This window comes from Microplitis demolitor, chromosome 10 (assembly GCF_026212275.2).
Source record: "Microplitis demolitor isolate Queensland-Clemson2020A chromosome 10, iyMicDemo2.1a, whole genome shotgun sequence".
In the NCBI taxonomy this organism is placed as follows: Eukaryota; Metazoa; Arthropoda; class Insecta; order Hymenoptera; family Braconidae; genus Microplitis; species Microplitis demolitor.
Genome location: NC_068554.1, coordinates 1,139,579 through 1,160,132, shown reverse-complemented (window position 1 = coordinate 1,160,132; position 20,554 = coordinate 1,139,579). Strand labels below are relative to the sequence as shown.

The 20,554-nt window shown below is 34.6% G+C and overlaps 3 protein-coding genes across 3 annotated transcripts; 1 reads left to right on the top strand and 2 right to left on the bottom strand.

Annotated features, from left to right (window-relative positions):
- Positions 1-6,298: 6,298 nt before the first annotated feature.
- LOC128668733 (uncharacterized) lies at positions 6,299-9,121 on the bottom strand. Its single transcript, XM_053742321.1, has 2 exons — positions 8,633-9,121; positions 6,299-8,219 (listed from the first exon to the last, which is right to left on the bottom strand). Exons 1-2 carry the CDS (start codon positions 8,829-8,831, stop codon positions 6,439-6,441), a joined length of 1,980 nt encoding a protein of 659 aa, XP_053598296.1. The 5' UTR covers positions 8,832-9,121; the 3' UTR covers positions 6,299-6,438.
- A 3,419-nt stretch (positions 9,122-12,540) lies between these two features.
- Positions 12,541-13,835, bottom strand: LOC103571734 (peroxiredoxin 1). Its single transcript, XM_008550004.3, has 3 exons — positions 13,541-13,835; positions 13,162-13,385; positions 12,541-13,072 (listed from the first exon to the last, which is right to left on the bottom strand). The coding sequence occupies exons 1-3, from the start codon at positions 13,583-13,585 to the stop codon at positions 12,616-12,618; spliced, it is 726 nt and encodes a 241-aa protein (XP_008548226.1). The 5' UTR covers positions 13,586-13,835; the 3' UTR covers positions 12,541-12,615.
- A 1,560-nt stretch (positions 13,836-15,395) lies between these two features.
- On the top strand, positions 15,396-20,496 carry LOC103571735 (DNA-directed RNA polymerase II subunit RPB2). The gene is made up of 3 exons (XM_008550006.3): positions 15,396-15,600; positions 16,112-19,334; positions 19,652-20,496. Exons 1-3 carry the CDS (start codon positions 15,585-15,587, stop codon positions 19,935-19,937), a joined length of 3,525 nt encoding a protein of 1,174 aa, XP_008548228.1. The 5' UTR covers positions 15,396-15,584; the 3' UTR covers positions 19,938-20,496.
- Positions 20,497-20,554: the final 58 nt, after the last annotated feature.

Genomic DNA, 20,554 nt, shown 5'->3' with positions numbered 1-20,554 from the left:
AAAGAATAAATCTAAATGCGACACGTCTACACGCTGAAAAATTTTTTTACTCGACTAACAAATCGTTTTTCAAAAATTAGTCTCAGAAAAAATTTTTTACACTTCATCTTCTCAATTTGACCCCAAAAATCACCAGAATTTCTAACGATAAATTACCGTCTTATATTTGACGTTACGTTTTTTGGCCAAACGAATTTATTTTCCAGCGTGTGCACAACCGATGTTCAAAAATATTTATTTACTCATTAAACAAAACATAGAGTATAATTATCAACAAGTATTTATAAAAATAAGATCATATTTTACTTGATATATCAAGTACAGAAAATCCTCCATAATCTTTAAAAAATATTTTGCACACCCGACTGCATTCAAGGAATGAAAAAAAGTTTAAAAAATGTTACTCTATTTAAGTAAAAAGATGTACAAGATGCATCTAATGGGCGCCGTGAAAAATTATCTGCACGAGTGCACCGGCGGAAGCGGTTACGAGTGTTCATAAGTGAGTGAACGTCATCATCTCCATCTTCATATCCATCTGAGCATTGGTGCATCGTTTTTGTTGTCGTCCGTATATTATATACAATGTCCTCTTGGGTTCTTTAACTCTACTCATATATATATATATATATATTTATACTCCAGAAGCAAACGTACTGAGTGAGTAGAGAGAGAGATAATTTATGAGTGCATGAGTTTGGATAAGAGTTTTTATGCACACCGCAGACCCTAGACCACAAGGGAACACATCCGGGTGACAATACTTTGCTTGTACTCGACTCGTTGATGAGTGTGACGTATTACAAGAGTTAAGTGCACTTCAATCATCGTCGTGGTGTGCAGCACATACATATGTATGAGTATATGTCAAGCATCATCACACCTTCGTTTGCTCTTTGGCCTATGATCTCAAATAAAACCTTTTATCCTTATTTTTAATTCATCCTCTTCATCTCTGTCATGACAAATCCAAACTTTTCTTTTACTTTGCACACACCATCACACTCTCATACATTCATTTGCACATACACACCCTCGGTATCTTTAGACGCCACGAAACTCTACTTGCCCTTTGGGATTCGTTGATGTTATGTTTCGTTTATAAAATTTGTTTTTTTTTTTTTTTTTTTTTTTTTTTTTTTTTTTTTTGTTTAGTTGTGAATAAAAATTAATAAAAAATAAATATAAATTTAGCCGCGAAAAAGTTGAATTGATCAAACGTACGTTTTATCCTTTACTCACGTAATAAATATTTATTTGCAAGATAAAAAAATAAATTTCCATTGACTTGAAAAAAAAATAAAACTGAAAGTACATGGGATCGTATTGAAGAGTGTAGTAATAAAAAAATTTTCTAAAGAGGTACAAAAGAAAAGTAGGGAGTGAAAAAAGGTCCTGGTGATGGTGGATGACGACAGTAGGTATCGAGTTTGCAACGGATCGAAAGTTTGCCGGTGACATTATTGTTACCCCGGCAATCTGGAGTCGAATTGCGGGTCTTTAGTGCTCGTTGTCGTTCTGATGCCGTCGCTCGTCGCTTTACGTCTCCGCCCTCTTTTCTTTCCTTCTCGTTCTCATTTTTATTATTTTACTTTACTTTTTTTATCCTTTTCATCCTAACACGCGTGTATATCGTATCGTACCCCAGAGTAATTTAACGCGTAAAGGGGATGACAATGGCCGAGAGAGAGCACACCATGTGCCCCCGCAGTGTATTTAGCGCCCCCTTCATCCCCATGATTATCATCACCCTTACACATATAAAAGTGTAATGATCGTGTTACGAGTGTGTTTGTCAAATCTCCAGTCACAAAAAAACTGCTTAATAAAAACTTGACCGATCCTCCTTTTGAAAATTACCCTCCAGAAAATAAATAAAAATATATAAATAGATATTAAAGACATACCCTACCCTATTAAAAAAAAATTATTTCATTTTCCCCAACAATAAAATTAATTATTTTTTTTATTTACTAAAATAATTCAAAAAAAATGTTATCTTATTTATTTCAAAATTAAAATAATAAAACGGTGACTTAAATAAATATGTATATTATTATAATTTAAAACACTTATCAAACCCTAAAAATCAAACGATGATAGTAATCCTAAAGTAATTCGACCCGTGGACACAATTAATCGCTTAATTAGGTCGTTGGCTCGAACTAATCTACCAACAGCTGGCGCTTAACATCAAATCACCTGATAGATCATATGGGCAGATGACGCTTCATTTTAACCTTAGATATAAATCACCCACGTCTATAGCAGTATACTAATTCTACTACTACTACTACTACTACTATTACTTTGGCCATTCAATGCTCACTACTCATCATTCTTTTTTCCCGTTTAATTTACTCTACTCGACAGACTAACATCTCTATTATCACGATCAGTCATAACATTAACCCGCCTCCTTCACTGTAATCAACACACAATTATCCTAATGGAATAAAATAATAACAAAAATATTATAAAATTAATAATATCAATAAAAAAAAAAATATTCTACATTGATCATGACCACGCACGTCAATTTGTCTCTAGATATATAGAGCAGAGGTGGGAGCCGCCAAGGGATACTTGGGTTTTATAAATGAAAAAATTATTAATTTATTAATAATAATAGCACAAGGGAAAATAAATATTTTTATTACGACATTAATAAATTTAGTCATCAATGGATAAAAATATTTATTTAATAATAGGGGTGTGCAATTAGTATTCAAATTAAATATTATTATTCAAATTTTAAATTGAATTAAATTTTGACTAATAAAATTTAAATTTTCCAAAAAGTTTTAAACCAAATTTCGAGTGGAGTATTAGTTTTTTCATTCAATAGAAATTAATTTTTCTAAAAACGTGTATCCCTGTACTTTATCTACGTCACAAAGACCAAATAAAATGAATTGAAACCTGTATTATAGAACTAAAAACAAAGAAAAGAACATTGAAGTAAAACGGCGCCCAACGTGTGGCGCCCACCCATCGCAGCATATCTCCGGTCCCTCAACTCGTAAGCATTTCGTAGTCTGTTAAAACGGAAGCAATGAAGACGCGATGGAGAAAACAGTTCAACTAGACAGAGATCACACACAAAAGTTGTAAAAAAGAAAATAATAATAATAAAAGTAAATAAATAAAAAAAGGGAGAGATAAAGAAGAGAGTCAATGGGTATAAGCACTAAGCACGTAACTATGAAAGGAGTCGGGGGTTACGAATCGTCGCTAGATTAAAAAGAGGCTCCCTTTTCACTTGCTCTTTTATCCTGTATACGTCATTCCATACACCAGATATAACTCTCTCTCAGTACCACCCAGTGCCTCTACTCTATACTCTCTATACCACTTTTAATACTCACTCGCACCCTGTATACATCATCATGCGAGTATCGAGCACATGTTGCAGAAAACACCAACAGCATCCACGCAGTTTTGTGCTTTAGCTTTAGCTTTTGCTTCTCTTCTCTTCTCTTCTCAATTCTTTTTCTCGTTTCTCTCTCCCTCGCTTCATACATATACATATATATCTACACTTTATTGTATATGCTTTACCTCCATAGCTTACGATTTCCGTCTATACAATTTATACATATATATATATATTTATATTCATTGGATATCTCGCGACCGTCTGCTACTGAAAAGCAATTTGATATGGTACTACACTGGCACCCTTTTGGTTCATCTCGCGAGATATTAAACCTAAAGCATATGAGTGGAGCACCAGAGATTCAAAACCAAAGCATATTGCACATAATAGGCTAGTAGGTTTTAGTACATTAATATATAATGTATACAGGCTTCATAAAATTATAAAATTTTTTTTAAAAAAATGAATATCACGGCTATTCACAGCGTAACGATTTTTATTTTGGTCAGCTAATGGTTTTTCTATTTTGTCTTTTTACTTTTATTTACGGATAAATTTTTTATTTATACCATATTCACGATTATTTCCAATATATTCATAGCTTACATATTTCTGTGTAGTGTGCAACGCTGGATGTACGTCTATATGTCTTTATCTCTTTGTGTAGACAGTCCGCAGTCAGATTATTACGCAGAGTGCTCGCACAACCAACGATGGAATAGTCTTTTTTTTTATTTATATATATATCTATATATATATGGTATATAGAGACGCGAGTTTTCCACATAGTGAGATTATATGTGAGTAATGGTTTGAGTTTTTTTCGCGAGCAGGTATACTTTATATTTCTTGCGGCGGAAATTAATGTATGAAGGTGTAGATGCGGAAAATTTCGTTTTCACCGATTTTGTTCGACTTGATGCAAATGTGAATGGAGTTTATTTATTATTTACTAAAGTAATCAGTTATTTTTTATTTATTTAAAAATATAAATTTTATTAAAAATGAAAAATGCATTTTGCTGCATTGGAGGCAAAGTTCTTATCAAAAATAACTTTGAACCTCGATGAAAATTATTACAAAAGTGCATTAGCTCTCTATTGAAAATTTCTAAACTCACATTTTGAGGTAAATTTTCTCATAATTTATTTTACATTTAAAAATTTTTCCCATAACTCGATTTTTTCTACTTTTTGAGAATTTCAAAATTTTTTAAAGTTTTTAAGTTCAAAACTTTGCGATAATTTTTTTTCCACAGACTTTTCGAAGGGCAACAGCAAAAAAAATTTTTTTTTTAGTCTCTAAAATATTCTTTTGAACCAATGGTATTTTTAGAACCTATTTATCCAATTCCGACATTTTGTATCAAATTTTAATAAAAGTTGTACAATTAAAACAAACAATAATTAAATTTCAGGGAAACCAACAAAACTAAAAATCTCTATACATCTTTACAGTTGAAAAAAAAAAAGAACTCAAAGACTAAAGCTGAAAGTATGAAATAATATCAAAGCAATGAAATCTTTTTAAATTCCCCAGCGGGATTAAATCCACACAACAAATGTGGAAAAAATGTAAAAGTAAAAGGCGTATCGTGAAAAATAAAGGGAGACAGTAGATACTTTAGTTCATCTCCCAGTGCTTCAACTGCTGTACAGTACTCACTATATACTTTACTGGTGTAGTGTACCGTGTGCTGTGTGGTGTGCATATTACCACTGGGAATTCTCGATCCAATCGACGCTTATATTCCCGTACCCAGCACTCAGCTAAACGTCAGCCTCGTGCAAAACCCACGTATGTGCATTTACTACTAAGGTGCACTCATGTGAGCTACACGAAACGTTAACGCGACCGAGTAGACCGATTACAATAGTCGTTCGTCGGCCCCGTAATGCATTAGTTGCTCTCCGCCGTCTATACAACCACATCATCACGATCATCATCTGTACACAACACACTGAGCATCATGTCTTTGCCTTTAATAGAGTCCAGTGGAGGCGAATTACTGGTCTGGGGCACACTCTTCATTGACCCCATGGTTCTAAGGATAATCGACTGAAAATAACCCCCAGAGACAAGAGAACACCCTCTCTCTCGGATTTTTGTTATCCCACTACATCTGTTCCCTTGAATCCACAGAAATGATTTTTTTTTAGTAAATAAAAATATCATATTTATAAATTTATTTATTTAATAAATAAATTATCAATTGAAGAAATAAAACCCATTAAAATTGTTGAGAAAAGTTTTTAATGTCAAAGACATAGGGGAGGCCGGGGCACGACGGCCCACCCGGGGCACAGCGGCCCACTCCAAAAATTTTGTCAAAAAATAAATTTAATTTTTTTTAGTTAAGTAGCGAAATCCGGGGCAAAATGGACCATCAAAAAACTTTTTCCATAAAACATTGTTGATAAAAATTTTTTTTTCAAAAATATATTGATAAAATTTTTTTTTTTTTTAATTTTATGATAAAAATGATTTGATAAGAATTTTTTTCAAAAAAATTAAAATTTGTCAAACCACAATCAAGTAATTTCTAATCTAAAATATAACAAAAACTTTTGGGATTAAAAATTATACAGCAACTTAAAAAATAAGAATATTTTGTATTAATCAACAAATTTTAAATTATTTTAAGAATAATTATAACAAATAACAATTTTTATAATTGATAAATTTTTAAACACTTAGCTTCCTAAAAATATTTAAACAATTAAATAAAAAAATTCAATTAATTATTTTGAGAATAGTTATAACAAATAACAATTTTTATAATTAATAAATCTTTAAATACTTAGCTTCCTAAAAATATTCAAACAATTAAATAAAAAAATTCAATTAATTATTTTGAGAATAGTTATAACAAATAACAATTTTTATAATTAATAAATCTTTAAATACTTGGCTTCCTAAAAATATTTAAACAATTAAATAAAAAAAATACAATTAATTATTTTAAGAGTAATTATAACAAAGAACAATTTTTATAATTGATAAATCTTTAAACACTTAGCTTTCTAAAAATATTTAAACAATTAAATAAAAAAATACAATTAATTATTTTCACAGTAATCACAGGTATATTCATCTGAAAAATCTTCCTCAATACTTGCACAGGAATCGTGAGACCACATTTTGCAGTTATTGCACTGAATCCATGATTCCTTTGATTCAGAATAGAGTCCATTACAATACAGGCAATGGCAATCACTGTCTTCTTTTTGAGAACTTTTTTTTTTTTTAATTTTTGGAGCTTTGTTTTTATTAGTGACTTTTTCTGCTATTATATTTTTTATTTTTTGATTATTTTTTTTTTCTTCCAACTCATCACGGTATTGTTTACTGGTTAAAATCCTCGTCACACCTCGACGTCGTTTTTTTGGCGGGGAGTCTCTTGATGGCAATGGCTTGATGTCGTAAGGTGTTACATAAAACTTCGATGTGTTTTGTCTCATCGTTGCTTTGGATGATGCAGCAGTTTTAGTGATATTTTCAGTAAGAGATTTTTCCATCTCTTCATCGGAGCTTTCGTCAATAATTTGTGGTCTAAAGTACCTAGATGGGGGCCTCAACGATGGTTTACCAGTGGAGGTGGAGGCAATTGGAATAATTACTGGCTCTTCAAGTTGTTGTTGCAGTTCAGGTTTTTCTGGCTCTTGCTGTCTAAGCTCTTGTTGCTCAAGTTGCTGCTGTTCAGGTTGTTGCTCGGGTTCAGGTCCTTCAATAAAATCTGTCTTGCACAAATCACTCAGACTTTGGGTCAGATTTTCTAGTGATTGTTCTTCAGGTGGTTTGTTGCTATTGGTAGTGTCGGCAGGAGCAAAATCTTTTGAGTCAAAAATATCTGGATTCATTGGGTAAATTCCAGTTTTTCGGAAACCATTTATTATAGTTTCAGGCTTTGCTGCTTTATTTAATGCATTACTGAACAGCATTGGCAGAACTTCAGGCGTGACGACTCTTCCTGGGTGCTCTGATAACCATTTTTTTACTTCTTGCTCATAATAAGAAGATATTGGTTTCATTACACTGACATCCAATGGTTGTAAACGGTGAGTGCAATGAGGTGGCAAGCAAAGAATTACAACGTGATGATCACGAGCGTAGTCAATCACATCTAAATTGTTAGTGTGTGTCGTATGCCCATCCAAAATCAGCAGCACTGGATCTTCAGAAGTTGGCTTAACCTGGTCAACAAACCATTGGAACCACTGCAAGAAGAGATCATGTTGCATCCAGCCACTGGAATGACAAAGCCCCCAACTTCCTGGGATTGTATTATTCAACAAGTTGGGTTTCATACGCTTACGAGGAAAAATGAACAATGGTGGTAAAAATTGTCCTGAAGCTGAAACACAAAGCTCCATTGTCACATTTTTACCTCGCTCAGCTGACGTTAAAATTCCAACTTGTTTTTTTCCTTTCTCAACAATGATTTTCCCGTGAGTTTTTGGGACACTACTACAGCCAGTTTCATCTACGTTAAAAATACGATGAGGAAGTAGATTGTATTTTTCCATAATCTGTTTTAGTAAGTTAAAAAAATTTTGAATGACAATCCGATTGAAACCAGCTGCCCGTGCTGCTGATGTGCTTTCAGGTTTGCGTAACGATAAGGTGGGGTTACGTTTCAAAAATCCTTGCAGCCAATCTTCTCCAGCTACTCCATTTACAAATGGATGTTTAATTTGATTTTTTTCAGCGAGCTGATAAGCGAGGATTCTCACCTCGAAGCTTGATAATCCAAATAATCGACTTTCTAAATCTTTTAAATAACTGACAAGTTCGGATTCTTGCACAGGACTAAAAACTGGAGTAAACTTTCTGGGTAGCCCTACAATAAAAATTTTAGTTTATAATTATTTTCTTCGATTAAATTACACAGTAAAAAATTTTACGTTATTATTGCGTCAAAAAATTAATCCATTAAAGTTAGCAGTCGCTTGACAATTTTTTAATTTTTTTTAATAAATTAATTTACTCCAAAAAATTATTCCTAAAAAATTGGATTTTTTATTTTTTTTATTTTCTAAATGTCAATTTTCTTTTCTCATTTTTTTTTTTTTTTGACAATTTATTTGTTAAAAAAATTCTTAAAATTATAAAATATGTGCTAAATTAATTCTCATCAAAGAATTTTGTGTTAAAAATTTTTATGTTAAATATTTAGCATAAAAATTTTTTGACGCATTGATGCAAAATTTTTTACTGTGTATTAATAAAATAATTGTTTTAGATTCTCAATACCTTTCGATGATACAAACTCTATATCATTGTTTAATTTATAAAAATTGGATCGGCGTCTCAGAGTGGTTTTTGGTACTCCAAACGCTTTTGAAGCAGCAAGATATCCCATCTCTCCTTGGTTAACTGCTTCGATAGCTTTTGCCATAGCCAATTCATTCCATGACATATGAGTATTTTTTGATTTATAATTGCGCACCATTTTTTATTTTAGAAAATATGAGAAGTAAAATTAAAATTGTAAAATTTACCGCCGAACTGTAGTGAACCTCCAACACAAATATAGTCATATGATGTACAACTCCATATTTATTTTCAACATTTACAACGCCACTTAGCGACTGTTTCAAAAACTTTACCGACCGTTGATGTCATCAACCAATCGTTTGGCGGTACTTTTAAATTTACATCGTACGGAATTAAAATTTTTTCTGAGTTTCAAATAGAAAATCTTTGTAATTTAATTTTTTTCTAAACAAAGAAAGTGAAAAGGGGTGGGGGAAGTTAAAAAATAATAACTATCATTTCAAAATGTTTTTTTTTTAAATTAGAATAAATGAATAATATTAAAAAAGAAAAAAATTTTTGGTAATATTTTTTTTTTTTAATTATTCTCCAGAAGTGGGCCGTTGTGCCCCAGAAAAAAAAAATTTTTTTTTTGTGGGTTTTGACCAAATTATCATATATTCCCTCAAGATAAGGCACAAGAAAATTTTTTAGATGATCAATAGTAGCTAGAAATAATAACTCGCTTAAGTGGGCCGCTATGCCCCGGTCTCCCCTACTCAAGAAAACAGAGTTTCAGCTCAAAATTTGAAATTAAAAACTGAAAATTGATGACAATTTTTTTATAGTCAACTTTTGAAGTGAATCTGTATTCTAATTTACGTAGCAAATTGACGTCAAATTATATAGCAAGTTGTATACAAATTATCATCAAAAACGGAAAAGTACCAAATTGATGGACATTTGATGAAAAATTCAAGGAAACTTTTGCTATAGCAAACTGTGCTATTAAGGGGGATGTCAAATGTTTCATATCAATTTTTGATCTCATGAAAATTTGCTATTTGGAATAAGTAGTAAGTGGTAAAAAAAAAATCTACTGTGAGCGAAAAAAAAAAGTACCAACAGCGCCACCGTAGCGGGATTTGAAATAAACAAATTTTTATTGAGTGTGTGCAAGAGAGTGAAATTGAAATGAGCAGAAGCGCATAGAATAAGTCAAAAGGGGTGGATCGTACAATTACGTGTTTTGAGTGACAGATGCTCTACCACTAGTTGGAAGATTAAAACAAGTAATCAAAGTCCCGGGTCCCAGTAGCCGGCGACCCATCGTCGAGACGGAAAAGTAGTAGTAGTAGTCGGTGCATCCTTCTGCTATACTACTTTCTTTATTCTTTTATTCCACAGTCAATACAGATTCACAGAGAAATTCTAAAGGACTTGGTCATTGATCGTCGTGTGCAATCAGGAGTGTTCGATCAACGATAAAAACAATTTTTAAAATTAAATACTTGGGTATTTTTCGGTACGAAAAATTTATTTTTATACTTGACTTTATTTATATATATATTTTTTATGCTTATACTTCTTGTCGTTTTAGCTGGAAAAGCGTCGTCACGGAGTTGCGAGCTTTCACATCAACGTGATATACCGCAAGCAAAACCCTACTTTTCTCGAATGGAAGGTGCGGACAGAAAGTACATTTTGAGACGGCTCCCACCGGCTTCCAAGAAAAAGTATGAGTTTATAAAAAAAAAAATATATATATATAAATATATATATAACATACAGGCGAGACTTTGCTGTGGTTATAACACGAATATATTTTTTCATCGTAAGATGAGAAAAGTTTTATACATTTTTATAGTAATACATAAATATAAAGTCGATCTACTGATGAATTTATAACTCGATTATTTTAAAAAATTTTGAATAAAATAAAAACCTATTGCAAAATTCGTGTTTCTCGTCCTATTCACAGCCAATCCAACCGAAAAATAATAATCATGATCAAGGGCCATTTTACGTTAATTAACAAGACGTCATATATTTAAAAGCCCGTCAGAAAACGAGTTTAAATTTCCCGCGGTCGCTCTAAAATTCCCGTAAGCCGGTATAATATAAAAAAAGATTTATAAAATAACAAACGTATTATTAAATTTACTTATTTTTTCATGATAAAATATATATATGTAAGTTTATAGTGCTTCGAATATGATTAGTCCTTCGAGACTCCCATTCTCGAGGACAGGATTGGATTTGGCGGGATATAAGAGAGGATGAGCCGTTTATCTCTGGCGTCGCTTTTCAGTTTTTTCCCATCCCCCATTCCTATTCCTCTTACTGCCATCGCTCATCTCCGGTTACTTTATCCCTTCCTTTGGGGCGTTACCAGCAGCCTCAGCCTCAGTAGTAATAGTAAAGCACACTCTCTCTTTCTCTCTCTCCCTCTCATTCGTACTTCTTCAAACCCAAGTTCAAAAAGAGTGAAAGAGACAGAAGCAAAGGGTACTCGTGTACCTTGACTACTAATACTAACATCCCGAAATAATAAGCTCCCTCATCTTCATCTCTCCCCCTCTACTTCTTATTATATATAATATCTAACTCCTCGGAAAACCACCCCCTCTCTTTACAGACTCGCTTCTACTCGCGGAAATTTATCACGAGACCTTTGAAGACGTAAGTCTCTTTCAACATGATCTCTCGCTCCGCCGTTATACAACCGCTCTCTCTTTTACCATTTCCAATTGCATATATCCCCTTTGGCGAACTCTTATATATATATATATGTATATATATACATCTATATCTATATATAAATCTCTCAAAAGGTGTAGCTTATCGATTTCAAGTAGCACTCATCACCCTTTTCCACTCACTCAACTCACTCCCAACTAACTCTCAACTCTACTGCCTACTTACTCGCCAATTTCAATCGACATTCAAATTTAAATTGGATACCACATGACATAAAACCGATTACCGCTTTGAATTACACATAGACAATAATTACTGATACCAATTATCTATCGAGGCTGAAATAAAATAAACTACTTATTTTGTTCGTACTATTTTGTTATCAAGACAAATTCTGGTTATCAATAAAAATAAAAAAGCAAATCCTTGCACACTGAATGACTCCCTTGTACAATAATAATAAATCCGTAGGATTGGACACAAATTCACAGAAGCGAGAGATAAAGACGAGAGAAGGATAATCCGTCGACGAAGGAAACGTGCTCTTTCAGAGTGACTACTCGATCTGCTATTGCTCCCATCGCCACAAAGAATCAAATCAACCAGCACGAGATTGCTTGGTGTGCCTCTTTCTTTCCCCCCCACCACCACCCTTATATACATATATATGCTACACTTTCTTTCCACTAGACGGTGGTCTCTATTCAAAATCCGCGTGCCCTTGTGCCCTTTATGACTGATTGGTCTTGCTTATATCTTTATACTTGAGATAAAAATAATAATTATTATTATTGTTATTTTTTATGGTAAAATTACACCAATTGCACGTGCGTATACTCGAAACTGTAATGTATCAATCGCCGGCTAGCAAATTGCTGTTTTAAACACACGTCAGCACGCGCTGTCCAAAACAATTCAACCCCACGAAAATACTTGAATAAAAAAAAAAATAATTATTGTATTGTTTAATTTTTTCGTACGGAATCTAAGGTAATTGTTAATTAAAAAACGTCATTAAAAAATGACTCACTAATTTTTTCAATTATTTTGGGGCAGAGGGGCAACATGAAAGCCTGAGGCAAAATGGACCACGGTAATTTTTTTCTTTTAAATAAAAAAGATGAGGCAAAATGAATCTAGATAACATTCAGATTTTTTCAGCTGGCCCATTTTACCCCATTTAATTATAAATGATAATAATGGAAAATTTTTTAGATGATTTATATCTTCTATAATTTACCAAACATTTTTAACAAAAAAACTTAATTAATAAATAAAAATTAATTGACTGATTCAAAGTATTCCTTGCTGTCCTTGGGATTGGGTTTAATTGTCTTGGAGTCTGGTTGCCAATTAGCGGGACAAACTTCCCCGTGTTTCTCAACAAACTGGAAAGCCTTGATAAGACGGAGTGTTTCCTCGACGCTGCGGCCAACCGGCAGATCATTGATACTCATCTGCCGCACGTATCCCTCCTTGTCGATGATAAAGAGACCACGTAGTGCGATACCCTGCTCTTCTATCAGCACACCGTAGTTCCGGGATATTTGTTTGTGGAAGTCGCTCAGCAGTGGGTAATCCAAGCTCCCGAGACCGCCTTGCTTACGGGGAGTGTTTATCCAGGCCAAGTGACTGAACTGAGAGTCTGTTGATACCCCAATTACTTCAGCATTTAGGGATTTGAATTCTGATAGTTTTTCATTGAATGCTATCAGCTCAGTTGGGCAGACGAATGTGCTGGAAATTTTATTTTTTTATTTTAAATATAACAATATTCGAAATTGAAAAGCCCGCGTAATTTAAAAATTATTTTAAAAGATACTTACAAATCAAGTGGATAAAAAAATAAAACGAGATATTTTCCACGGTAATCAGATAATTTTATTTCTTTGAATTCACCATCGACGACAGCAGTACCGGCAAAATCCGGCGCACGTTTTTGTACCTGCGCGTAACCTGATAACAGCCTCGATGTCATTGAAAAATTACGTTGGTTATTAATTAAATTGACTGATTTTATTTCAGCCAACGATCCAACGGATGATGAAATCTATTTTTGAAATAAAAAATTTATTTTATTACTAACTAAAATTTAATTAATTTTCAGTAAAAAAAATTATCTAAAGTCAATGGACAATTAAAAAACCAAAAAATTATTGAATGTCGGCTAACGAGTATCGTAAAAAAAAAATTTTTAATACTTACCAAGTTTTTTATCTTTGGACAAAGATTTATCAGTAAACGTGACATTTTTATGTGCAATATTAAATTAATATTCACGAGTTAGGTTATATAATAAAATTTGACAACAAGACACTTTTTTTAAATTATCACTTCACTACTTTCGATTTTTCGATGAATGTCAATAATATTTATCAATTATTATTGTTATGATTTATTTAAAATAGGAATGTAAGCGAACCGGTTGTAAAAGAAAAACTTTTACGGCTTTTTCACTTGAGTTTTATTTATTTGTCTCGAGTGTTAACCCCGGGGTAGAAATTTCAAGATGTACCGCTTTGATAAATTTGTCGCTTATACTTACAGTCGATAATTTTAAAAAATGTATTATCGACTCGCAGTAAATCGTTTTTAAAAATAATTCAAAATGCCCGCCAAAAAAATTGAATTCATAACAGACATTTTCAATTTATTTGAAAAAAATTTTCAGTGTCAAAAAAAAAAAATTACAAAATAAAATGGTGGCAGAATATGATAGAAAAATATTTGAAATATTAAAAAAAAACACTTGAGTGTTTTAACAAACCTTGGCGGAGAAATAATGTGCAGAAGGGTGTCCTAATACACTTGGAGATTTGAATTAAATTGCTCCAAGTGTATTGCAGCTAAACAACGTCACTTGACTGCTATTTCCCCACCAGACGATGCCAGATGATTTTGCTCAGGAACTAGGAAGTTGTCAGCATCAGCCATCAGCAACACTTTCCATCAGCACTGGACACTCAACACTTTACACTAGCACTGAACACTTCACTACACCACAGATTCTTTGCATTTATATGATTAATTGTTTAAATATAATTATATGCACTGTGTAAATTTTTGAATAAGTAGACAACAGGTACATTCTAGAGCTAAAGAATCATCACCACGAATCACTAGACACTACACAACACAACAATCTACAAATAAATCAACCGCTTTGCTAAAACTTAAACACAATTAATTATTTAAATAAAAAAAACACTAATTTTAAATTAATTACTCATAAATATCATAAGAACTTTACATTAATGTAACAACAATCACCAACTACTCGCACTCACTCTCACTCAGTCTTTTGTTCTAACGACTCACCGAATAAGCCTACAGCGCCGTCAGCCCACGCGCGGTACGATCCTGAAGTTAACAGACAATGAACAATTTTCGAATTTTTTTTTCATCGTCATTACAAAAAAAACTAAAAATATGCGCATGTAGGAAATTAAAAAAACTAAAAGTGCAATTTTTTGATATTTTTTTTAAGCAATAAATTATAAAAAAAAATATTTTGAAAAAATGCACTTCGAGTTTTTTAAATTTTCTATACATGCATTTTAAAAATTTTTTTTTCTTCTAAATGAGTCGTAAAAAAAAAATTGAAAAACTGACAACTGTCTGCTAACTTCAATATTATAAATAAAAATTAAAAATAAATTTTATTTATTTTGAATGAATTATTCAAATATTAACTTTGTGTAAATTTTTGAATAAAATAGACATCAGGTATCAGTTCTAGAACTTTAGAATCATCACCACGAATCACTAAACACTACACATTACGCAACAAACTGCAAATAAATGAACTTTCACCAAAAGTTAAACACAATTAATTATTTAAATAAAAAAAACACTAATTTTAAATTAATTGCGCATAAATATTACAAAAACTTCACGTTAACGTTTCAACATTCACCAACTACTTGCACTCACTCTCACTCAGTCTTTTGTTTCAACGACTGAGCGAAGAAGCCTACAGCGCAGTGAGCCCGCGCGCGCTCAGACGCCGCCATTTTGAAACTCAAGATGGCGGTAGCATAAAAATAATATTTTGCCTACAAGTTTCATCTCTGACTCTGATTCTGATGCTGTTGTATTAAATGGACTAGCAATCGGTGAAAAATACAATATTTGTCAAACGAAACCGCTTGGCCGCTTAGTTAACGGCCACTGACATTTTTTATTATTATTAGTAACAATACTGTAGTTTTTATATTAATTTGTAAGAAAGTAAAATAATTAAGTCGTCATGTACGCAGACGAAGGTAATTATTTTACATAATAAATATATATGTATATTTTTTTAATATTTAACCCCAATAATAATTTTATTTACTTATTCATAACGGACGCTCATTTAATTACTTTTATTTTAATTAATTAATTTGAATATTTTTAAATTTAATTTAAATAAATTCAATATTTTTAAAATAAGTTATTGTTGTGTTTTTTTTTTTTTTTTTTTTTTTTTTTTAAGATTTAAACTGTAGGTAACCTCAAAAAATTCAAACTTCAAAAACTAAAATTAATAATTACTAATTAATTATTAATTATTTTCAGTAAAATATATATAAGGAAGGGGTAAAATGATCCATGTGTTTTTTTTTACAAACTAAAAATACGGAAATCAAAATACCCCAATAATTTTGTTCAAAAACTCAAAAAAAAAAATTTTGTAATTTTCTTTACAATTTGTCGGGTCCATTTTTCCCCCTTTTCCTTGTACTCAATTTTACTCAATTATTAAAAAAAAATTTGATGAATTTAAAAATTTAGATCAGTACGAGAGCGAAGATGCTGAGGAAATTTCATCAAAACTATGGCAGGAGGCGTGCTGGATCGTCATAAACGCCTACTTCGACGAGAAAGGTCTCGTCCGTCAGCAGCTGGATAGTTTCGACGAGTTTATAGAAATGTCAGTCCAGAGAATAGTCGAGGAGTCGCCACAGATTGATTTGCAAGCAGAGGCTCAGCACACATCCGGTGAAATCGAGAACCCGACACGACACTTGCTTAAGTTTGAGCAAATCTACTTGTCCAAGCCGACACATTGGGAGAAAGACGGAGCTCCATCCCCTATGATGCCCAACGAAGCTCGTTTGCGAAACCTTACATACTCAGCGCCCCTGTACGTCGACATCGCGAAGACGATCGTCAAAGACCAGGAAGAAGCGATCGAGACCCAGCATCAGAAGACATTCATCGGTAAAATCCCAATCATGTTGCGTTCAAAGTACTGCCTACTTGCTGGTCTATCGGATCGTGATTTAACGGAACTGAACGAGTGCCCGCTGGATCCCGGTGGCTATTTCATAATAAACGGCTCCGAGAAAGTTCTCATAGCCCAGGAAAAAATGGCGACGAATACTGTCTACGTTTTCGCTATGAAAGACGGCAAGTACGCTTACAAAGCTGAGATACGTTCGTGTCTCGAGCACAGCTCGCGTCCAACGTCGACGTTGTGGATCAACATGATGGCGCGAAGTGGCGCAAGTTTAAAAAAATCAGCAATCGGCCAACATATCATTGCTATCCTACCGTATGTCAAACAAGAAATTCCAATAATGATCGTCTTCCGTGCCTTGGGTTTTGTCGCCGACCGTGACATCCTCGAGCACATAATCTACGACTTCGACGACCCGGAGATGATGGAGATGGTCAAGCCCTCACTGGACGAGGCTTTTGTCGTTCAGGAGCAGAATGTCGCATTGAATTTTATCGGTACTCGTGGTGCGCGTCCCGGTGTCACTAAAGACAAGCGTATTAAATACGCGCGGGAAATTTTGCAGAAGGAAATGCTGCCGCACGTGGGTATCAGTGACTTCTGCGAGACCAAGAAAGCTTATTTTCTTGGCTACATGGTCCATCGTTTGCTGTCCGCCGCATTGGGTCGTCGTGAGCTTGATGACCGTGATCACTACGGTAACAAACGTCTAGACCTGGCTGGACCACTCCTGGCTTTTCTATTCCGCGGCCTGTTCAAAAATCTTATGAAAGAAGTCCGGATGTATGCACAGAAGTTCATTGATCGTGGAAAAGATTTTAATTTGGAGCTGGCCATCAAGACGAAGATCATCACTGACGGGCTGAGATACTCTCTGGCCACAGGTAACTGGGGCGATCAGAAGAAAGCTCATCAAGCTCGTGCTGGTGTGTCCCAGGTATTGAACCGCTTGACCTTTGCCTCCACGTTGTCTCACTTGCGACGTGTCAATTCCCCCATCGGACGTGATGGTAAGCTGGCGAAGCCGCGTCAGTTGCACAACACACTCTGGGGAATGCTCTGTCCAGCCGAAACTCCAGAAGGCGCTGCCGTAGGTCTGGTAAAAAACCTCGCCCTGATGGCTTACATCAGTGTCGGCTCCCAGCCCTCGCCGATCCTCGAGTTCTTGGAGGAGTGGTCGATGGAAAACCTTGAAGAAATCGCACCCAGTGCCATCGCAGATGCGACTAAAATATTCGTAAATGGCTGCTGGGTAGGAATCCATCGTGACCCAGATCAACTGATGGCCACTTTGCGTAAATTGCGACGTCAGATGGACATCATTGTATCCGAAGTGTCCATGATCCGGGACATCCGTGATCGAGAGATAAGAATTTACACGGACGCTGGTCGGATTAGTAGACCACTGCTGATTGTCGAGAACCAGCAGCTGCTGCTGAAGAAGAGACACATCAATATGTTGAAGGAACGGGATTACAACAACGACGGGTGGCAGGAACTGGTCGGAAGTGGTGTCGTCGAGTACATTGACACTCTCGAGGAAGAGACGGTCATGATCGCCATGTCTCCAGATGATTTGCGACAAGACAAAGAGTACGCCTACTGTACCACGTACACGCACTGCGAAATCCATCCGGCGATGATACTGGGAGTCTGTGCCTCGATCATTCCATTCCCTGATCACAACCAGAGTCCCAGGAACACTTACCAGAGTGCTATGGGTAAGCAAGCTATGGGTGTCTACATTACGAACTTCCACGTGAGGATGGACACCCTTGCCCACGTGCTCTACTATCCCCACAAGCCGCTCGTCACCACCCGATCCATGGAGTACTTGAGGTTCAGAGAATTGCCTGCGGGTATCAACAGCATCGTCGCTATTCTTTGCTACACCGGTTACAACCAAGAAGACAGTGTCATCTTGAATGCCAGCGCAGTAGAGCGCGGGTTCTTCCGTTCAGTTTTCTACCGGTCTTACAAAGACGCCGAGAGCAAGAGAATCGGAGACCAGGAAGAACAATTTGAGAAACCAACAAGACAAACTTGCCAGGGAATGCGTCACGCGATTTATGACAAGCTGGACGATGACGGAATTATCGCACCAGGAATTCGTGTTTCCGGTGACGATGTTGTCATTGGCAAGACTATCACGTTGCCCGAGACCGATGACGAGCTTGAAGGAACCACCAAGAGATTCACTAAAAGAGATGCCTCGACTTTCTTGCGAAATAGTGAAACAGGAATTGTTGACCAGGTGATGCTGACCCTCAATAGCGAAGGATATAAGTTCTGTAAGATAAGAGTAAGGAGTGTGAGGATACCACAGATTGGCGACAAGTTCGCTTCAAGACACGGGCAGAAAGGAACTTGCGGTATCCAGTACCGGCAGGAGGACATGCCGTTCTCTTGCGAAGGTCTGACGCCTGACATTATCATCAACCCTCATGCCATTCCGTCCCGTATGACAATCGGTCACTTGATCGAGTGCATTCAGGGGAAGGTTTCTGCTAACAAGGGGGAAATCGGTGACGCGACTCCATTTAATGACGCAGTCAATGTACAGAAAATTTCTACCCTACTCCAGGAGTACGGGTACCATCTGAGAGGCAACGAGGTCATGTACAACGGACACACTGGAAGGAAAATTAATGCTCAGGTCTTCTTGGGTCCTACTTACTATCAGAGGTTGAAGCACATGGTGGACGACAAGATCCACAGTCGAGCACGTGGTCCAGTACAAATTTTAGTGAGACAGCCTATGGAAGGTCGTGCTAGGTGAGTTGGATACTTAATTTACAATAGTTGGGGCAAAATGGGTCGTCAAAAAAATTTTAAATGCCCAAATTTAATTTTTTTTTAATAATAGTCAATTTAGCTGACGTCTAATAATTTTTGGTTTCGTTTTTAAATGATAAATTATGAAAAAAAAATATTTAAAAAAATTGCTCTTAGAGTTTTTTAAATTTTCTACATGTGCATATTTTTAGTTTTTTTTTTATTGTAATTAATTTGGCGAAAAAAAAAATTCGAAAATTTTAAATTGTCTGCTAACTTGATTTTGCTGTGATAACTAATTAAATTTTTGAATTCAGGGACGGAGGACTGCGTTTCGGTGAAATGGAACGTGATTGCCAGATCTCTCATGGAGCAGCGCAATTTTTACGAGAGCGTCTATTCGAAGTTTCTGATCCCTACCGCATCCATATCTGCAACTTCTGCGGGTTGATAGCCATCGCTAATTTACGTAACAACACTTTTGAGTGCAAGGGCTGCAAAAATAAAACCCAGATATCCCAGATACGGCTGCCGTATGCCGCCAAGTTGCTGTTCCAAGAATTGATGGCAATGAATATCGCGCCGCGGCTCATGGTTACATAATTTCTATTTAAATTTACTAACTAATTAATTATATAACTTAATTGTACGTGTATTATTATATATATATATGAGGTGAATATTTCTATGATTGAATAAAAAATGTATTAATTTTAAAAATATTCTTTTTATTTTCAACACTTTTAATTACTAGGCTCATTTTTATCGAGATTTAAAATAAAATTTTTGCAGCTTAAAAGCTAGCTGATGAAAAAATAATTTTTATTTATCATTATTAGCAAATGCTGTGTTGTGTGTAGATCGGCAATAACTATAACATGTGAATATATATTTATATAAATATATCTATTGCATTTGTCTTCATACCAGAATGCATTTCGATAGCGACCATAATTATTAGACTTTTTTTTTATTCAAAATTTTAAATTATTTCTATGGTCAGAGGAGAAATTGGCTGACAATTGCACGTCAATTGACATCAAAAATAATTCAGTCAACTGCGGTAAATTTTCTAGGCAAAAGTTGGCGCGAAAACTGGCGTTAAATTAAAAAAATCATTGGTCAATTTTTCGCTGATCAATTGACGTCAATTGTCAGCCAATTTCTCTGCCCTACATCACTAGTGTAAAGTGATAACTGAAACTAAGCTTAAATTTTAT